This window comes from Temnothorax americanus, unplaced genomic scaffold (assembly GCF_048541705.1).
Source record: "Temnothorax americanus isolate GAGA-0224 unplaced genomic scaffold, ASM4854170v1 Scaffold35, whole genome shotgun sequence".
NCBI lineage: Eukaryota > Metazoa > Arthropoda > Insecta > Hymenoptera > Formicidae > Temnothorax > Temnothorax americanus.
Genome location: NW_027509496.1, coordinates 209375 through 231676, shown reverse-complemented (window position 1 = coordinate 231676; position 22302 = coordinate 209375). Strand labels below are relative to the sequence as shown.

At 38.5% G+C, this 22302-nt stretch overlaps 1 protein-coding gene and 2 long non-coding RNA genes across 8 annotated transcripts in view; 2 read left to right on the top strand and 1 right to left on the bottom strand.

Moving 5' to 3' along the window:
* Window positions 1-22302, top strand: part of Ry (xanthine dehydrogenase rosy) — a 149797-nt gene that overhangs the window by 71026 nt on the left and 56469 nt on the right. For all 6 annotated transcript variants that reach the window (XM_077414074.1, XM_077414069.1, XM_077414070.1 and 3 more), the window contains 5 exons: window positions 7379-7520; window positions 7589-7756; window positions 7918-7994; window positions 8076-8282; window positions 8365-8549. In XM_077414074.1, coding sequence (XP_077270200.1) covers window positions 7379-7520; window positions 7589-7756; window positions 7918-7994; window positions 8076-8282; window positions 8365-8549 — 779 coding nt within the window. The remainder of the gene's footprint in view (window positions 1-7378; window positions 7521-7588; window positions 7757-7917; window positions 7995-8075; window positions 8283-8364; window positions 8550-22302) is intronic.
* On the top strand, window positions 4-6696 carry LOC143901652 (uncharacterized). The gene is made up of 2 exons (XR_013258144.1): window positions 4-6210; window positions 6365-6696. It is a non-coding gene; the product is annotated as an uncharacterized LOC143901652 (long non-coding RNA).
* LOC143901650 (uncharacterized) lies at window positions 10698-19239 on the bottom strand. The gene is made up of 2 exons (XR_013258142.1): window positions 19129-19239; window positions 10698-14308 (listed from the first exon to the last, which is right to left on the bottom strand). It is a non-coding gene; the product is annotated as an uncharacterized LOC143901650 (long non-coding RNA).

Here is a 22302-nt window from a genome sequence, read left to right as displayed (position 1 = left end):
GATCGCACGAGAGGAATTATTTGTATAATTTTGGAGTTCACCTATTTTGGAGTTGTCGCACTAGTGTTCTTGGATGGTGACCGGCGTATCAGCGAGTTATTGAAGATGCAATCTTTTCTTACGCCCGCTATTGAATAATAGTCTTTTGCTATTTCTTTCTCTTTTTTTTCTGTCTCGTTATTTTTTTGCCACTGTTTTATTTTTATAGCAATGTCACTGTCGGTTTTTTCACCTTTGTCGTCGCTTGTGTCCAAATTTACGTGTGAGAGATTAGTATCGTAGCTCGAGTCGATGCTGTTGCTGCTACTACTGCTACTGCTATATTTGCTGTTGTCTCGCAAGACTATCCAGCGTTTTAATTTAAAAGCGTTACGTAACGCACAAACAATTCTGTCCGTAGTCGAAACACGAAATCCGTGATGTGAGCAGCGTTGTCTGTACTCTCAGATTTCCGGTAAACTTTTGAACGGTGGAGAAATTTCTGCCAGATTATATATGTTTCTGGAAAGTAGTTGACTCAAGTAACGAGCCTTTTCCACGCCTCTGCAGTAGATGATGTAACGCACTTGTCGCGTAATTTCTCGCAGATGTAGCGTGAAACATTTGAGATCGGTTTCACCATCGAACCACTCGATTCCATGATAATTTTGCGAAAGCCCGTTATTCTCACGTCTTATCTTTTCGAGTAGATCGTCAAATGGATAGGGTGGCAACATAATCCAGTGTCCGGCGATCGCCGCGTTAATCGCGACAACTGCGACTTCTTTCGGAATAAACTTTCCGTTGACATCACGGAAACCTTGTATATCGATGACCAGATCCATAGTTCAAAATGCACTCTCTATTTTTTCAAGCGAAGCGTCGACGTTCGTGTCTCGAGTGAAACTGAATCTCTCTTTTTGCACAACTTTACGCATGAAAATGGCGATGGGGGAAATATGTAGTGGTGGGGTAAAAATAAATCATGTACCGTAAAGCTGTGAAATATTATTTGTCGACATTTGTCATTTAACCGACAAAGTCGACGATGATTTGTCGAGAGGAGTCGATTTCTAGAACATTATCGAACTCGGCGTAAACGATACAGTTAACACTTGTGGTAAGTGCTTTTTCAAATCGCACTTCTAATCGTAAATTGCCATGTTTCACAACATTCCAATGGCCGGCACAATTAGCGGATAAGTCGGGCGTAAGATCAAAGGCGAAAAGTGTGAATCCTTCGGCGTAATCTTCTCTGCTTATAGAATTACCCTCGTTTAAAAAGTGTATACCGGTTCCTGAAAAGAGAGTGTGATAAGCTTCGACGTAGAGTGGATCGTCTTTCGAGAAGCTCGGCTGTAACGGCCTACTGGGAATTTGTATACCGTCGGCGTACAGTGAAAAGAAATTTATACCATAGTTTTTGGGTTTAATTTTCTATCGCCGTTGAACTACGCTCTGTTATCAACAAAACCGACTATTATCCGTTTCGGCAGGTGACCAAGTATTACATTATAACATCTATCGATTCTCATACGAGACCCGCGTGAATCGTAAATGTTTTAACTTCGACTCTCGTAAGGGGATATTTGGCGGTAGTTTTGCTGAACATTTTTGCATGCGCGAGTAAAACGCCAGGGCTTATTTTTGTTCTTTTCACGAGCAGACTGGCGTCTAAAATGCGTATTTTCAACGTTGAAGTTCCTTAAGGTGATTTTCCTTAAGGTAAAACGAATCCTTCGAACGAACGAGTCTCATTCTAATTTTCACGCCGTTAATTAAAAATTTATCTTTTGATTGAAATATACGTCGATTTGATTGAACATGAAATGTAGTAAATGATTTACAGGGCCTACTTTGAACGCACTTCTGCCTGGTGTACTTGTTTCGCCGTCGCCACCGCCGCCTGCTAAGGGAGAAATTTCTACGCGTATGCGAAGACTCAACATGGTGTGCGTGAGGTCCAGGTAGTCTTCCCTGTGACCGGGTATGACGAATTCTATAGGCGCGTCGTCCCCGAGGGAAGTTATGGCGGGTTTATAATAGATCCATTGCGAGCTTTCGATATTAGTTTGAGTGGGTGGCAAAGAGAAGAAATCGAGTTCGCTCTTTAAACACTCGCTTGAGTGAGTGTGAAGAAAAGACATGCTTATCCTCTTCCTCCTTGAATTCTTGGTTCGTGCGCGCGCGACAATTAAGAGAATATGTCGAATACGCTGCGTTTCTTTACACTGACTCGACGACGACGTTGTCTCGTAGTAGTAGATGACTTTCTGTTTACAGCACGAGTCTTCTTCTTCTGCTATGATTTTTTGATCGTTCTCTTCCTCTTGCTCTTTAACGATTTTCTTTTGTCTGTTTGAGGATGACGACGTTTACGAACTGTGACGCGACTGTCGTGGTTGCCGAAGGGAAACTGAAACGCTGGATTTTTGCAGTTACTTTATACCCCGATTTCTTCATCATGCTGCTTATCTTCTCCTGGGCTTTTTTTTAAGATTTCCACTCGATTCCTTGAGGCGAGTTTTGAGCGCCTCCTTCAACGGTGTATTATTTTCGACATCTTTCATCACATTGATACCCGCGTACTGACCGCTCGCGCACCTCTACTTAGGAAAGGCAGCACTTTTCTGAATAATCCTCCGAGAAAACTACCGATTCCATGATCTCGTTGATAGGGTGCTCTAACGAAAACTCGTGGAATTCCTCCGCCTTGTCCACTCTGATGTGAATCGTAATATTCGTAGTCCATGGTTATGAATTTAATTTTTATTTTTTTTCGACGACAACACACCGCGTTGTTACTAGAAACTTCTAAAGTGTAATGTCACCGTCAGCGTCCCGGATTCGAATGGTATATTTTTACCGAGTTGATCTTTTATATTTATTTCAATCGTGGGGAAATTGGTTTGGCATAATGGAATATAATGCAACAGAGAGAAATGTTTCACCTGATTCGTTCCATAAGCCTCCACGTGATTATAGCGGTATGTCTCGACCGGCACTATTCGGAGAAGAGGAGTTTGCACGTCACCTGTTACATAAGGCTCGCAAATATCGCAATAAACGAACATTTTATCTGGAATACCACGCTGTAAACTACAAGGTTCACGACTATAAAAACTTGTTTCGCGCACACCTTTATTTTCGTTAATAAAATCAAGTTTAATATAAGTTGCAGTAAACACTTTTTTGGAAATAGGATAAATTGCGTTGTGCCTGGCACATAAATTGCCATAGTATTCGGAAATATTGAGAAAGGCATGACCTAAACCGACTATTTGTAGAAGAGTATCGGAAACGCTCATATGGTGTATCAAATCGCATTCACTTGCGTTACAGGCAATGCTGATGAAGATTTTTCCTCCGGTCTGCTCATGCTGATCCAAATAAAAGTGCGAGTCAGCTTGTTTGCACACACGGCATTAATCGCCGAGATAAGTTCTCTGGTATTTTTGTAAAGGCCATAGAATAATGTGCCTTTCCTCGCTACCTGTGCTTCTTATTTCTCCCCTGCTTTAGTATCGAAGAAGAAGATTTTATGTTCAAGATAGCGTAAGTGTGAAAAAGTACTAGGAAATTGAATATCGCTAAGCGCGACTTCCCATTCACCGTGTAAGTGTACAGTTTGAGGTAATTTTGTAACGAATGACGAGGTTCTATTTTCTGAGAAATAGCGCATGCTGCTATTGCTAGGAAGAACCATGAGAAATTGGTCGTCCCTCATCTTGAAGAGAAGTTAAATTCGAAGCGGGGATCCAAGTGTCGAACTTGCTGGGATAACCGCGCCAGCTAACTAACACCTGTTTATTAGCGCCGCGACCTCTGGTCTTTATCACGCGATCGACGATAAACTCTTCTTTCTGCAAGTTTTTCTCAACTCTAGCTAATTCCTGTTCGTAAAAAATACCGTCTATAACCTCATTCGCTAAATCGCTCAGTTCGTACACGCGTGGTTTTCGCCACTCGAGAACGCGGCGAATTCGAAATATCTCTTTACTCCACTTCGCCTCGTATCCTTTCTTGAAGGTTGCTTTTGTTCTACTGACGCGAACGAGATCTCCGACGCTGTATTTAGCTTTTCGTGCGTGTTTCATCTTTTCGCTCTTCCTCCATCGCCGAACTATATTTTCGTGCGCGACACGAGCGTTTTTTCTCGTAACGACAGCCGGCTGCATTCTGATGGAGGAATGACGGGAGTAATTGTAAGCGCTTACGATATCCTGCAAAACATCGACGTAACGTCGCGTATTTTTATGCGTAAAAAAGCGCCACATTTACTCCTTTAACGTTCTGTTGAAGCGCTCGATGACGGCAGCTTTGATATCCGGATTACGGGTTACGCGAAAACGAATGTCGTTTTTTTTTCCAGAAAATTTTGCAACGGACGCCCGATAAATTTACCTTTGTCTGTTTGTAAGTATACGGGTACGCGACCGTCGCTTTTCGAAAGCACGCGCTGAAAAGCCGCCGTCACGTGCTTACTCGTTTTGTCTCGTAGCGGTTCTACCCCAGGTATATTTACTAAGTACATCTATGATCACCAAAAGATACGAATATCCGTCGTTGTAACTTTTGAGATTTTGGAGCTCAATTAAATCGGCCTCCCACAGATCGTCGATATTCGTCACGGTGTAATGCAACCGTGGAATTTTTCTGCGCGATGGACGATGTAACATGTAAGCGTCTTGCGTTTCGAGCCAACGTGTGACTTCGTTACGGGAGAAATTCGGTTTAGCGTCGCGCGTCAGATTATCCGTTGCCGAATAGCCCGCGTAATGTCGCGGATCGTAGTAGAATTTTTCAAGTTCCGTCATTTCTGTTTACTCCAATCGAGTAAGCGTCTTTTCTTCGCCTGCTGCGAATCAACGGTACTTTTCGGTGTCTCTGTTGGTGTGGAACTCCTAAGAGGTCGAAATGTCGCGATATTCGAAGAACTAGCGGTTAATAATTCCTTATTTTTCATTAGTACCGAGGGGACGTTTAAGACGCGAAGTAATCGTGCAAACTGAAGTCTCCCCGTTGCTTTCGCATAGCCTCGTTTATCAGGTCATCGATATTCAAAAATCTTTTTGACGTTGCCGTTTATAGTCACGACTCCATGTTCGTTCCAGCTAATTCTACTCGGAACTGCTTTATTGAACAAATACTTTAACAGTAAGCGAGCATTCGCGCGATAAGTTTTTGGTACGCTATCCAGTATTTTTTAGTGCTTTTCGACATATCAAAATTACGTTCGTTTGACGTGACGGCAGCGGCGGCGGCGGCTGCAACGTCATTTTTCACCATAATACTGTTAGAGTGTGAAGCCGATTCGAGATCACGCTTTGTCGTCGTTTAGTAGTCTTCGTCGTCGTCGTTGTCGTCATGGACCTCACAAATATCGTTGTCCACATTTTCGTCCTCTTCATCGTTGCGCACGTCCCGATTTCGCTTTCGCGCTACACGAACAAAGTGAAGATATCGCCAAAGTGCCTCTTTATATTTTTTCCATTTCTTCCCGACGTCAAGTGGCAAAAAGTTACTTGTTATAGAATACCGTCTCAAAATTCTACAAAAAAATATGGCAATGGTACAAAAAGCATATCATAATTTAAAAAAATACAAAACAATATTTTATATTTTTAAACTTCTGCCTACTTATTTTATTGGTTCAAAAAAATTACTTGTTGTAGAATACTATCCCAAAATTTTACATAAAATATATGGCGATCATACCAAAGGCATATCATATTAAAAAAAAATAAAGAAGATTAGTTTATTTTTTTAAAGTACCGCCTACCTATTTTATTGCTTCCAAAAAATTATATCTGATAGAAAACTACTCCAAAAATCTACAAAAATTTTTTCATAATTGTACCAGAAAGATATTGGGACTAAAAAAGAGCAAGAACATTTATTTATTTTTTTATCAATGTTTCTATTAAAAACCTTTCCCAAATTTTTTCCACAAATGTGTCTCAATGATATCTACAACATATTAAAATTTCATTAACCCTTCGCCCGTAAACTGGGTCATAAATGGCACAAGCCGAAATTCAAGATAGAATACCGCCGAAATGAAAAGGGGGGGGGGCTTGCCGTCCCTCGTAAAAAAAGTAGGTAGTGGGGAGAACTCATGCCGCCATGTTGCGTTGGAATTCGCCAGTGTGTGCTTGACCAGCAGCGAGTCAAAGTGCGTCCAGTGCCACTATTGACCCAGATTACGGACAGTGCCAGACTTTCGTGCAAGTAAGTAAAATTAATTTAACGTCATTTTCATATTACTACAGTTATTTTTAACTTATATAAGTGATATTTTTTTATGATTGTGTATATTATATACATAACCTCAAAATGTGAGTGGATGAAAACACGTGTAAAAAGAAATTACATGTACTTTCAGAGTACAATGGATGATCAAGCCACAAATATAAAATATTATTTGCGAGAAAGACGTCACGCAGTTGAGGATGAAGCGTCGGAAAATGAGTCAGACCACGAGGAAGTCGAGGAGCACATGTCTGGGCCTGAAAAAGCTGACGGAGACTCCGATTTCGATACAAGCGAGAGAGGACAGCACGACATGGATGATGCGATTTGCGGTGATGCCGTTTGTGAAAAGCATCGCACAAATTTATGTTTATCATGTGCTAATTTTTGGACAGAATAAATAAACGATTTTATATGATCTTGAACGATTTTGTATGATTTTTGAATAAAATAATGTAAAAATTACGTTAAAAGTCTTATTTCTCCTTAACCCGAAAAAGGCCATTTTCAATCCTCAGAATAATTATACTTTTTAAAAATGACCCATATACAGAATTTTTTTCTTGAAAGTACACATATTTAACTATAAAACCTCGTTGGATTTTTTTATTTTGATTTAAAATTCAATGAGATATGATTTTTTTAATAAAAATGGATTTTTATCAATTTTTTGCATAAAGAATTATTTATAAACAATTTATCTTATAATGAATCGCTAAATAAACTTTGGAATTATAAAATAGGATAGTATACAAGTATTACAGAATTTTTTCAGATTTTTTGAACACTATTTACTAGGTCAAAATAACGACAGGACATTTATGACCCAGATTACGGACAATGCCAGTCAAATTATAGTTTACGGGCGAAGGGTTAAAATTGGTTAAGCCGATCAAAAGATATAAATTATTTTCGAAAGTTTTATTTTTATTTTTTACATCAAAACGATTCAATATTAAGGGCTAATATTTGACTAAATTTGAGACTAAATTGTAAGTGACACTAATAGCAATCAAAACAAAAAACTCAACATAATCCGTGTGTGTGCATATTGATCCTTCTTATCCGGCTACGGCCTTTTCGAGTCAAGTAACGTGTTGTGAGATGATATAGGTTGTAGAATAGAAATAACGTTTTCTTTTTACAGATTGAATCTAAATTGGACGAGCAATATCTAATAATGAAAGGGAAAAATGTCAGTTGGTATAGACCTACGAATCTCAAAACATTGCTTGCTCTTAAGGAACAGTATCCAAATGCTAAGATTGTCATTGGTAACACGGAAATCGGTTCGTATATTTCTCTTACGTACATATTGCGATATCAGAATATAAGAAATCATTTTATACTGGTACAGGGGTTGAAATGAAGTTTAAACATTTAATATACCCGATACTTATACAACCGACGCAAATCAAAGAAATGCATGGAATTGTTGAAATACCAGAGGCATTAAGAGTGGGTGCGAGTGTGACTTTAGTCGAGCTTGAAGAAACATTAAAATACTATATTAAAATAAAACCTGGTAATATATATCTAGAATTATATTTATTAATATTATAATTAAAAGTTTAAATGTATAAACAATTTAATGTGTATAAACAATTATAACTATAATCATTATGATGTAATTGTCATTTGACAATAATCTTATCTAATGTAAATTATCCCGATAAATCCCGATAGAATATAATACAAGGATCTTCAGGGAAATAATAAATATGTTACATTGGTTTGCTGGAAAACAGATAAGAAATGTTGCTGTAAGTATGGGTATCTTTCTGATGCATTATAAATTGTTATTTATAATAATTTTATTTGATTAACAAATCTTTCTCGATTAGGCTGTGGGTGGCAACATAATGACTGGTAGTCCAATATCAGATTTAAATCCAATCTTTATGGCTGCGTGTATTAAATTAAATTTATGCAGTTTAAACCATGACAGTCGAACTATACCAATGGATCATACCTTTTTCGTCGGATATCGACGTAACATTGTTTTACCTGAGGAAGTACTAGTTTCTATTGACATTCCCTTCACGAAAGAGGTAAAAAGTAATAATAAAAGTGCTAATAAATAACTTTGTCACGGCAATGAGGATCGTTTCTCGCCTTTATATTTTTTTGCAGAATCAATACTTTATTGCCTACAAACAAGCGAAGAGGCGAGATGATGATATTGCCATAGTCAACATGGCCTTAAATGTATATTTCGTTCCTGATACGAGTATAATTCAGGAAGCGCTTATTGCATTCGGTGGGATGGCACCTACTACGATCTTAGCGAGACAAACTTGTCAGAAAATAATTGGAAGGTATAATATTATTAATATCATCAAATAATTATACATTATGTTTCATATATATAATTAATATACAGGATTCCTAAAGTAAAAAAATTGAAGGAGATATTCTGTGGCTTCCCTAAGAGCACAGTTGACGGAAAGTCGACGGCAAGTCGATGGCAAGTCGACTTTTATAAGTCGACTTCTAGTCGACTTCTAAAAATGACGGAAAGTCGACTTCTAAATAGTTGACTTATAAAAGTTGACGGAAAGTCGACTTCTAAATAGTCGACTTATAGAAATCGACGGAAAGTCGACTTCTAAATATTTGACTTATAAAAAGACAGAAAACAGTCTAGCAGTCATTTTTATTTTATATTAAACGGCACGTCATGCATCATCAATATGGCGGCGAGCTTACGCGAGCGCGACGAATACGTGCCGCGAGACAGGACACGATAAGATGTCGTAAAGCGCCGCGCTATCGATCACCGTCACGAAACGTCGTCGTCGTCGTCGTCATTTACAGTCCTCGTCATCATTGTCTTCCCGTTGACTTTCTCCGATACTTCCGATAGTTTCTCCAGCAGGGGGTCGATTAATTGTGTATCTTGAAATGATGAAGTAAAAATTACAAAAGTGAGGCAATTTATTAGCGTATCTACGATTTTATTTATCAAAATCTAGTAAAATCTGTTCACTTTTGTAATTTTCACCTCGTTCCAAGATACGACCTCCAGACGTACGCGGCGGTTTATTTTATTGACGTTAAAAGTTGGCGGGAAGTCGACTTTTCGTCATGACGAGAAGTCGACTTTTTGTTATGACGGGAAGTCGACTTTTAATCGGCGGTTTTTGAGACATTCGCCGACTTCAAGTCGACTTGAAGTCGACTTTCGTCCTTAAAAAAGTCGACTTCTCTGTCAAGTCAGTTTTGGTAGAAGTCGACTTTTTGCTCTTAGGGTTGTTTTAGAAAGAAAATTAAGGTCCTATAAACGTATGCCCTAAACTGCTTCATTTTCAAAATACAGGGTGTCAAAGACGCACGTCCCTGGTGGATCTAAAAATGTTTTATTGGAAAATGGTACTTAATACCAGGTGTACATACACATATCAAATTTAAATAAAATATCTTTAAACGTTTTCCAGATTTTTTTGTTTATGTTTTTTTTTTTCATAACTTTGACATCCTGTATTTTGAAAACAAAGCAGTTTAGGGGATATATTTGTAGGACCTTTTTTTCTTAAAATAAGCCACAGAATATCCTCCACGATCCAGCTTAGATCGTAAATGGCGATTGAGTTTAATCTTTGATTTTATATTTTTTATGTATTTGGTGCACAATATTTATACTCCAATAACCATATCTGTGGAGACAGATGTAGGCAACAAATTTTATTTGCAGAAAGGCAGTAGATGAGAAACAAACTTTATCATTGCAAACATTGTTAGCAGAATTCCAGCAGATATTCACCAATATCTGTCGGCAGACTATATGACGGAGGGGTGTCAATAAGGCCGTTCTTTGGCCCACGTCAGAATCGCTCCAAACTGTGGTATTTTCTTTCTACCGATGTAGCTCACAACCTCCTAGAACCGTTTGCTGTCCGAGCAATTAGAGGCTGAGAACGGGCAACTTGAAATCTCAAAAATCAATGGAGTTTTTCACATGGTGGTAGTGCCGGTCTCATTTCAGCATGTCATTGTTAAGCTTTCATCACCATATTTTCTCAAAAACTACTAGAGTATGTGCTACTTTAAATACGAAAGGGAGCTCATCAGACCTTATTCATGCATTCAAGATAGAATCAAGCCTGGTATTTTCACAATATGTGATTTCGAATATACATTGCATTCGCAAAATGATGTAATTCCTTAAAATCAAGTTTGGGTTTATAGTAGTATCGTCCGATTCATCGCAAGGGATGCTATTGTATGATTGTTTAGTAATATGGTAATCCGTTCGAAATACCAGGCTTGATTCTATTTTGAATGCATGAAGGTCTGATGAGCTCTCTTTCGTATTTAAAGCAGCACATATTCTAGTAGTTTTTGAGAAAATATGGTGATGAAAGCTCAACAATGACATGCTGAAATGAGACCGGCACTACCACCATGTGAAAAACTCCATTAATTTTTGAAATTTCAAGTTGCCCGTTCTCAGAATTGCTCGGACAGCAAACGGTTCTAGGAGGTTGTGAGCTACATCGGTAAAAAAAAAATACCACTGTTTGGAGCGATTCTGAAGTGGGCCAAAAAACGGCCTTCTTGTCACCCCTCCAGCGATAAACAGCAAGTAAGTGGTGACGAGATTGTCGGGGTAAACACTAAGCAGCTTATCGCAAACATTATCAGCAAACTGTCTGTAGAAATGCAACAGTATCTGCTAATCATAATATACATCAGATTGGCGGCACAGTATAAACAGTAGTGACAGTAAGCGTCATCTTTAAGGCCTTGGCACACAGAAAAACTTAAGCAGTAAAACCCAAGCAGTAAGCAAATCAGCCAATCACAGTCAAGAACTTAAGGCACGGCCCTAAGCGGTAGCGAATCCATACTGTTGATTTCTTACTGCTTAAGTTTTTTTATGTGCCAAGGCCCTTACCTTTGATGTAATAGTTGCCAGGTCACATGACTCGCCGCCATCTTCCTGATTACATGAACGCTTAAGAGAGAAAGAGAGAGAAGTATCTTTCTCTTTGTCATACATACAGGCCGCCATATTCATGGTGTACCCCTACTAACTGGCATTGGGACTCACTAAAAACGTTCACTATTACTACTGTTTATACTGTGTTAGCGGTCATAGCGAGCAGGTATGTCGAATACGTTGACGAACACTGAAATATGTACATACCGGAACGCGCACTGTCTATGCTATAGCTAAGCGGAAAACAAGGGTAAGATAGACTGCTTCAGGGTAGAGATCCTTAACCAGAGATTAGACAAACCGTTAAACCAAATGCTAATATTTATGACACCGACTTACGACAGGGATACGACGCGGTTGTGACCACGGTCGCGTTCAGTAGAACGACTGCTGAGTTGTCATCTTACCAACACTCTACGTTGATTGGTCAATTCACTTATGACTTACGATTTACGATACAACTCATTGTAGACCGGGCTTTAACGATCTCTGGTTGGTTCCGTCGTTTGGGGTCAAACCGGAAGTGTGAGAGAGAAAGATATATGAAGAAATCCTAGCTAACCAAGAAATCCTAGCCGATAAGTGTTCATCAAAACTAGAGCTCGGAATAGCCGGGTATCCGGGGATCCATCCACTCGCCCGTTACCTGTTGTATACAGATCTGAACAGAATGTATTCCGCGTGCCCAGAGATAATTCAAGTTAGGTTAGGTATCCATGCGGGTACCCGTACGATACCGCGAATTATCCGGATACCCGCGGAACCGGTCCAGATCCATATACAACGGATAACGGGCAAGCGGGCGAGTATTCAACCGGATACCCGCCCACACAGCACAAAACTCAACAATACCTTTCAGAGACCTTTGCAAAGCGTTACAAAAAAGATTTCACAAACGTCTCATATATGTTTTAGATATGTGAAAATGTCCGCTATTTTGTCACAAAGACCTTTATGAAAGGTTGCACAGACATCTCGTAGAGATTTTGTTACCATCTCTGAGATGTTTTGCAAAACATTTTGAGTACGTTGCATAGAGATATCTAGCAATTATTACATACGCTTATATATAACGGGATAATTGAAACCGTTAGATAAATGAGAGGACAAACTATGTTAAACCACAAAATAAATTGTATTTGATTGCATAAACATTTTGTTCTTGCATTTACTTACAATCTCATTTATTTCATATTTGAGCTTATCTCTTTAAAGTTTTCCCATTTCTATAAAGGGACCCTACATAAAGTTATATTAACTTTTAATTTTATTAGATTTTACTTTATGTATATTTTTATCGCTATTTAATCCCGAATTGAAAGGTCGCTGACCAAGTTAACAAAAAATAATTTTATTGTATTTTATTATTTTGATTTTAAATGAAGTTGCAAGATTATTTTTTAAAAGATATAGAAAATTTTTTTAAATTATTTTTTTAAAATATAGAAAAATAGATCAATTAAATATTTAATATTATTCCTTTCTTTTTTTTACCGCTTTATGTTGTAATGCAAGTATATAAATTTATAATTGCAAAAGACAAGGACAAATCAAAAAAGGTTTCATTATAAGACAATAAAGGCCTTCGCACAATGAAAAATATAAGGAACAAGAAACAGATATTAGAAATAAGAAATCAGGAATAAAGCTAGTGTAACATCAATACACGGCTTTCGATAGGTTAAAAATCTGGTAATTATGCATATTAAGACCCCACTCGCCAATGACCTTGACCTTAACATATGTTGTCAAGATCATGACCCTGAGTAACCTTGACCTTGAAAAAAGTGGCGGTCACAATCCCGTTCAAAAGTTACGAAGCATTAAAGTTTTTGCTTTGCAAAATTAGTTCCCGGGAAAAAAAGATTACATATAATTATATATAAATATATATGATTATATATAATGCAATTATATATGAATTTTGTCTCTATATGATCATATATACCCAGATAGCAGAGTGCGTCAAATGATGTTATAATGCCGTCGAAGTGACGTCTCTAACGACAACAATCCGTCACTTTAACTGCACTATTACGCCACTTGACGCCACTCTGCTATCTGGGTAATTATATATATAATCATATATAATCATATATGAACATATATAATGAGATTATACATATGTAAATAGATATAATCATATATGAACATATATAATGAGATTATATATATATATATATATATATATATATATATATGTATGTATGATTAGTTTATTGCCTTTCCCCGTAGGGCTTACAAGGCGTTTTTGTGAGGAACGTACCCAAACCTTTTACAACACATCCCCGTATTACCTGGCCACATTTGCGACCTCAAAATCATTATTTTCCCCCTCCCTTCCCGTACCCCTTTTCGCCCCTCTTCCTCTTCCTCTGCTTCCTCCGAGTTGTGTTCTTCTGTCTTCCTCCTTCCTGTCACGGCTCCTCCCTACTTGGCCCACTCTCTTTTTCTCTTGTCCTCCTTTTCTTCGTCAGAGGTCATGAGGAGCTTCTCCTTCCTCGGATCTTTCTGTGCTCCTGCAATCTTTGCTCCTCCTTTCTAGTCTTCTTTCTTTCTCTTCTCTCTCCCTATCCCTATCCCTATCCCTCCTCTCCACCGACTTGTCCTCATCCATCTTCACTCCTATTCTGTTCCCCGCTCTCCTCCTTTCCTCCAGCACCCGCCATTTCTCCTCCTCATCCCCCAGTCTCACTAATATCGTCAACCAGGCCCCTCTCTAACCAATCACTCTCACCTCTCTTATATATCTCCACCTTCACCTTCAAACCTTCTGTAAATAGCCCCTTTATCTTCTCCCAATTTGATTTCTTCCCTTCCCATTTCTCCTTCTCGATCCTTATTATTACATTTTTATTTCACATTTCTTCATCGTTCCTTCCTTCTTCCCCTGCCCACCATTTCTTCTTCCTTGCCCTTTCTTCACTATCATCCCTCTTCTTCTTCCCGCCACTTTGCTCCATTCTTTCCCCCTTTCTTTTCAGTTTCTTCATCTCCTCCTCCAGCTCCTCCATCTTCTCATCCTTCCTTTTACCATCCTCTTTCACCTTTCTCAGCATCTTCTTTACTTTTTCTTCCACAATCTCTTCCACCGCTTCTATTATTCTTTTCCCCTTGCACTCCATCCTTGATTATCTGTAACATGTAACAGGTACTTTCTATTATTTTTCTTTCTTTTTTTATATTTTTTTCTCCCTCCCTCTCTCTCTCCCTCCTCCCCTTCTCCTTTTTTACCCTTCCCTTACTTCTTCTTATTCCTTACCCTCCCCTTTTCCTTCCATTCTTTCCCCCTCTATTTCCATCATCCATTCCTCACCTCTCCCTCCCTCATCTAGCACCCACCCTACCGCTTCCTGCCAACTTCCACTTCCTGCTTTCCATCTTCTACATTCTTCCCATACATGCTCCCAGGTTTCCTCCCTATATTCACACATCCTACATTTCTTCTTTTCTTCTCCTTCTCAGTGCCTGCTCTCTCTCATCTCATTCCCTAGTTTAAACCTCGCCACCCTTCTCCACCTACTCTCTCCCCAACCCTTCTTCAAATATCCCGGAAGCCCTCCTTTTATTACCTTGTACCATTTATTATATTCCGATTCCTCGATCTTTTCCCATCTCTCTTTTCTTTGCTTCTCCTTATCTCATTCAATTAGCTTTCGATACCATTCTTCTCCATCCTCTCTCAGCCTTTCCAGTTCTTTCAGCCCTACTCCCCTGTCTTCAAAGAAACTTCCTTTCTCCCGCTCCCAGCTTGATCCTTCTCTCCCTTTTTTCTCCCTTTTCTACAACTCTTTCCAACATAGCCTCGCCAGCTCACTTCCTTTTCCTTCCTCTAGCTTTTTCTCGAATCTCCATGCCCTCATTCCCGCCCTCCCTCTTAACTTCTCCCTTTGCAGTTCCTCTCTAATAAGGTACCACGGCGTTCTTCCGCCTAATATCTATCTAATATACCTTTCCTCTAACCTTTCCATTCCCTCTTTCTCTCTCCATCCCCATATTTCCGCCCCATATCCCATCACCGTCCACACCAGTCTATCAAACAGCCACAATCTTTTTTCCCAATCTTTCCCAAATCTTCTCTTCCCTATCCCCCATACTTTTTCCATCACCGCAGCCGCCTTCCTAATCCTTTCCTTCACCTGCCCTTCCTGTCCTCCGTTCCTTTGAAACACGTAACCCAGATACCGAAATTCTTTAACCTCCCCTAATTCTTTTCCTTCCCATCTCCATCTTTTTTTACTGTCCCTCCTTCCTCTTTTCTTAAACCTCATTATTTTTGTTTTCTCCACATTCAGCTCCAGTCTCTTCCTACTTAAATACCCTTCTAATCTTTCTAACATGCTCTTCATTTGATCCTCGTCTTTTACAATTAGCACTACATCATCAGCATACGCCAATGTATACACCCTTTTCTCTCCTAACATTATCCCTCCCCATTTAACCCTGCCCATTTCCTCCTCCATATCCGCTAGCAACACGTTGAACAATAATGAGCTTAATGGGCACCCCTGTCTTACCCCCCTCCCTGTTTAGAATGCCTCTCCTATTTCATTACCTACCCCTTACCCTACTCCTCGTCGTCCTCAAAATCTCCTCCGTCCTTCTCACCAGCCCTTCCCTTATTCCCCTTTCCCTCATTGCTTTTACTAGTATCCCCCTGTCTACTGAGTCAAACGACGCCTTAAGATCTACAAAACATGCTATCAACTTTCCCTCTTTCTTCTCCACTCTTCTATTCATCAAGTAATTTAACACATAGATATTATCTATAGTTTCCATTCCTCTTCTGAAACCTGTCTGGTTTTGTGGCACTATTCCCTTTCCATCTAGCTCCTTTCTTAAACTTTCCGCTAGAATGGCCGTGTACACCTTATACAGCGATGCCATTATTGTCACCCTTCTGTACTCCTCCACTCTTTTTCCTTCCCCTTTCTTTACGATTGGAGCGATTAACCCCTCTTTTCAATTCTCCGGCCAACCTCCACCCTTCCATACCCTGTTGATAAATCTCCATGCCCAATTCTCCAACTCCTTCCCTCATGTTTCCACGCCTCGCTTGGTATTCCATCCCTTCCCATTGCCTTTCCATCTTCTAACTCCCTTATTACCCTCCTCATTTCTTCTAAGCTTATTTCCTCCTCCTCTTCTCCTTCCTTTTCCTCCCTCCTTTCTTCTACCCCATCCTCACCCTCCCCTCTACTCCTCCTAACAGCTTCATAAAGTGTTCTTTCCATTCTTCCTCCTCAGTCCCTTCTTCTATCCCTCTCCTCTTTTTTCTCTCCCTATTTACTATCTTCCAAACCTCTGATTCTCTCCTTGCTTCCTCCGCTTTTCTCTCCCATCTCAGATTCTCCTCCTCTTTTTTCCACCTACATAGCTCCTTAAACCCCTTTCTCCTTTCCTTGTAAGCACTGCCCTCTTCCCTTCCCTTCCTCCATTCCCTCAATTTTTTTCTCGCTTCATTCTTTGCTTCTCTGCAATCTTTATCCCACCACCCCACCTTCTCCTTTCTACTTCCCTTCACCTTCTCTTCCACCCCTATTATCGCCTCTGCTAATCTTGTTTCTATTTCATCCCATTCCTTATCTAACTCTTCCTCTTTTTCCTCTACTTCCCCAATTTTTTCTACGAACACCTTTACCCCTTCCTCGTTCCACACTTCCCTGTTCCTTTTCTTCCACCCTTTCCCTCTGTCTTCCTCCTCGTTCCCCCTTCTTACCACCATTTTCAAGGGATGGTGGTCTGAGTCTACTCTATCCCCCACCGTCATGCTCTCGATCTTCTCTCTTACTTCTCCATCCCCTATTACATAGTCTATCATTGTATCTCTTCTTTCTCCCGTGAAAGTAAATTCCCCTTCCTTGTCTCCCCTCACATTTCCATTGAATGTTTCCCATCCTCTCTCCTCTAAGCAATTCACCAGCCACCTCCTTTTTCTATCCATTTTCTTATCCTTCGATTTTCTTTCTTCCTCCCTTTGCCCTCCCCTCTCCTCTTTCTCTACACTCCTTTCTTCCTACTCAGACCTCGCATTGAAATTTCCTCCAATTAACGTAAGCCTTCCTTCCATTATGTGTCCCAATTCCAGTAAGGTCTCCTCCATTCTCTCCTTCTTTACATATACCTTTATAATACTCCAGCTCTCTCCCCCTATCCTTACTTTACCCTCTATCACCTCCTCCCTATCACTTACTATATCCGTTCCTTTCTTTTTTAACCCTTTTCTCATTCCCATTACCATCCCCCCTAACGCTCTCCCTTTTCTATTCTTCCTCTTCGTTATTTGCACACCCCATTTATACCCTTTCGGCAATCTTCCCCTTATTCTTTCCCTTTTCTCCTATCCATGTCTCTATCAAAACCACCACATCTTCTTTTTTCAACTTCTCCCAAAAGTCTTTGTCTTTATTCTCCAAACCTGCTACATTCCAGAACACAATCCTCCAATTATTCCTACTGCCCCCTTCCTCACCTCCTCCGCCTACTGTTTTGCTGCTCTCCATCTCCTCCCTTTTATCCTCCTCACCTTCTATTCCCCCACCTTCGCTCTTATCTCTCTACCTCTATTCTCATCTCTCCTCTTTTCCTTCTCTCCTCCGCTCTCCTTTCTTATCCTTCCCCTTTCATCCTTTAACCTCCTCTTCCATATCCCATCTTCACCATATATTTTTGAACCTTATTCTGCCTGCTTTAATCCATGCCCTTCTTCCCTCTCTTTCCTCTCTTCTCGCTATCTCTCTCAGCCTCCAATTCATCTTTCTTTCCTCCCACGACAGATCTTCCGTGATTCTTTCCTTTCTACCCACTAGGCTCCTTTTTTTTCCATCACCTCCCATTTTTGCTCTTCGTTCTCCAGCTTCAGCAAAACAATTTCCCTTCCTTTTTCTACATCCCCCCTATTTTCTTCACCTCTATTGCCTTCTCTTTGGCTTCTATTCCCTCCAATAACTTTTCCGCTTTTTGCCTCCTCCCTCCTTCCCTCACTTCTAAACCCCTTATCACTATATTCCTTCTTCTTTCTTCTTCTCCTTTCTTTCCAACCTTCTTTCTAGCTCTTTCATCCTCTCCACTACCTCCTCCTTTCCTTCTCTTACCTCCGCCTTTTCCTCTCCCTTTTTTTCTCTTATTTTTTTCTCCTCTTTTTTTATCCTTTCCTTCACCTTCTCCTCTAGCTTTTTTACTTTTTCTTCTAGCGCGTCTCTTTATTTCTTCTATATTGCCTCACTTCTCTTCAATTCCTCCTTCAGACCCTTAATTTCGTTTTTTATATTGTTTTTTATTTCCTCTACCTTTTTTCCTTTCCTCCTCTTGTTCCTCCATTTTCCTTAATATCTCTTTTAGCAGCTCTTCTGCCGCCATGTTTCCTTTACCCTCTTCTCCTTTTTTAATTTTCGCCGGCGGTGATCTGTTAAGCCTCCTTCGTTAAACCTATCTAGAATTTCTTTCTCCGCTCTAGCCATCGCTTCCTCCTCTATCTCTTTCCTTTTCCTTTTCTGAATTAGCTCTATGACCGATCCTAAGCTGTCCGTTCTTCCTCTCTGTCTGGCAAGCTCCTCCGCCTTTGTTGGCCTACCCCTTGCTTTCTTCTCACCTTCTCCTTCTCTTTTCTTTCCTTTGTCTCCCTGCTGCTCACTCTCTATTTCTATTTCCTTCTTTGCCTCCATCCGTCGCTCTATTCTATTCCCTTCTTCCTTTACCTATGCTATACTCTATGCCCCGCCTCGCTTTGCCTGTCGCGTCTCAATTCTCCCGTCGAGCCGCCCCTCTACTCCTGCCAACGTTCGTGCCCTATCGCTCGCTGCCGCACGCGGCTCGGTTCCCCCACCGCGACGCCCCTCTATTCTAGCTCTATTGTTCGTGCCCAACCCTTCTCTGTGACTTGTCACTTTTCTGCCCCTCTTTCGCCTCTACCTGCTACTCCTCCACTCACCCCTTTCGCCTCCTTGCTCCCTTACCTCCACACCTCCTCGATCAGTCACTCTCTCCCTCCTCTGCCTCTTTTAACTCTCAGTTCTATGCAATCTTCTCACGCACACTCTCACACCTGTCACCTCTGTTGCTCCGGAAACGGAAGTATCTATCTATATATATCTATATCTATATATATATATATATATATATATATATATATATATATATATACATATATATATGTAAATAGATATAATCATATATGACCATATATAGTCAAAAAATATTGAAAAAGAACTGTTAACTTCGATAATAAAGCATTGATAAATTGAGATTTACATTTTTTCAAAAGCTATAAAATCAAAAGTGAAATGATTTAATCCATATATTATTATAAGTTTGGCACTGTTTGACGTGAGACATTTTTATAGCACTGTCTGTCAAATTTTACGTACGAGAAACGAATCCTATCGAATACCATCTATTGGATAATCCGAATTTAAAGTTTATATATGATTATATATAATCATATATAATTTACATGGATAAATGCATGCTTCTTATATATAATTAATATATAAATTATATGAACTTATACAATATGTCAAACTGTATATAAAACAGTTATATATATTTAAATATATTTTAATCGCTTTTGTATAATTATATATAATCATATAGGGTTATATATACTTCCATATGAATCTTATATCAAGAGACAGTGTCTCGCGCCAAGTACGCGCGGAGCGAGACGCACCGTGACTCATTTACGCGAACGCACGAGTTGCGAGTATCCGAGATTTTGAGGTCTCAATAACGAGTGAACGGATGAAGTTCTAAGTAGGCTTGATCGATAGCTTGAGGTCGATTTATAAATATGTGTTTTTATTTTTCCGTTACGTGAGACTTTTTTGTACAAAAGTCCTAGACAAACAACTTCCATTCGAACATTTTTTTGTTTCTCTATCCGTTTTCCAGAAATTCGGCAAAAACTTTTTTTGAGGGTAGTTTTACCCCTTTAAAAAATTAAGCAACAAGGATGGAAGGGGTGAATTTTTAGTACAGTGGTCAGAGAACCATTCGGACTAATTCTATTCAAAATACCACTATTATCAAAAAAGTTTTAACTTGCTTTTTGTGTCTATTGTACTTGGACAATATTGGGAATTTGGCCACTTTGACCCCTCGTATCTCCAAAACTAACTTTATGCTCAACTTTAAATTTTTTTGAGATTAATGTCCCATCATATAGCATCGTTTGGCAAACAATTCCATTCGAATTTCGAGGGCCACCAAAATAGGCTAAAAACGTGCGATTTTGGGGTCACTCTTTGATTCGTGATTTAAAGCTGATATAATTAACAAAATCACTTTTAATTTGTGAATTGCACTGGCTTTATTTCATAATTAAAATTTGATTTGTGAATTACATAGGCTTTAATTCACAAATCAATTTTGATTTATGAATTACACAGGCTTTAATTTATAGTTAAAATTTAATTTGTAATTTAAAGCTGGTATAATTAACAAAATCAATTCTAATTTGTGAATTGCACCGACTTTAATTCATAATTAAAATTTGATTCGTGAATTGCACACGCTTTAATTCACAAAACCAATTTTAATTTGTGAATTGAAACTAAAGTAAACCATAATTACATATTGAATTATTGTATATATATCACCTATAATTAAAAATTCAGATTTAAATTATTAATTAAATAACCCCACTAATTTAAAATTTACAATTAAAGTAAAAAAATATACAATTTTTTGATGTCTACGTGATCCAAGTCGCCGATGACGGCACCTAAGCAGTGCGCTCCGTAGTTTTCGGTGTTTAAATGTTCTAATTCCTCGAATTCGATGTTTACGTGTTGCAGATTGCCGATGACCTTTTTTGAAATGAATACAAACATTTATTTTATATTACAAATTTATTACTATTTTTTTATTATAGTCATGGAGAGGAAGATTGGGAAAAAGACTCTATTTTTAAAAATTCTCTATTTTTAAAATAGAAAAATAAAGAATTTATTTTTAATAAATTATCAGATTTACAATTTGAAAAACGGGTATTATACAAGGCAAATGCAAAAAACAAATATTTATAAATAAGCCATATAAGAAAATGAAAATTTATAGATAAATTTGGATATTAATTATTTTTTTAAACGTCTACTTCCTCACCTTTCTCTCCATAACTGTAATAAAAAAATAATAAATTTGTAATATAAAATAAATGTTTGTATTAATTTCAAAAAAAGTCATCGGCAACCTACAACACGTAGACATCGAATTCGAAGAATTGAAACACCTAGACACAGACAAGTACCTACGTAGCGCACTGCCTGGGCCGTCATCGGAAACTTGGGAAATGTAGACATCGAAAAATTGTATATTTTTTACTTTAATTATAAGTTTTGAATTAAAGGAGCCTTAAAATTAATAATTTAAATCTGAATTTTTAATTAGAAGTGATATATATACAATAATTCAATATATAATTATGGTTTATTTTAGTTTCAATTCACAAATTAATATTGATTTGTGAATTAAAGCCAGTGCAATTCACGAATCAAAATTGATTTTCGAATTAAAGTCTGTGTAATTTACAAATAAAAATTAATTTGTGAATTAAAGCTTAGTATAATTAATAATTTAAAATTGAGTTATGATTTATTTGTGAATTAGATTAAAAATTGATTTAATTATTTGCAACCTTGGTAGTCCATACTATTGGTCCAGTAGCCACCGCCTGTTTTTTTCAGTGATTAATAACAGGCTAAATCTTCGTGAGTAGGTTCGGTTCGACAAGACGCCCAAGTTCTTCCCTGTGAAAATTCTCGATAAAGGTAGCTAATGAAGTGCACAGGTGTAAAACATGTCAATTTGGTGGGGTGTCGAAATTGTCTGACTAACAGTAAGTTTTTTATTGAAATGTTAAGATAATTGGATAATAAACTCGGAAAAAAAACAATTGTCCTACAAAATGGATGGTTTGACTGGAGCGTCCTCCGCTCCGAATATGTCCAAATAACGAGATTATAAAAATTATTAATAACCAGCTGATTTTTTGTATGCAGCTTCATAAATATTTGTATAATGAAATGGCCACATAGTCCTACAAATTTGGTGGTGCGTTTTCCCAGTCCTACGCTTGGAAGTTGTCGATTCCACGGTAACACTTTTTTTATTAATAACAACCTAGTTTTAAT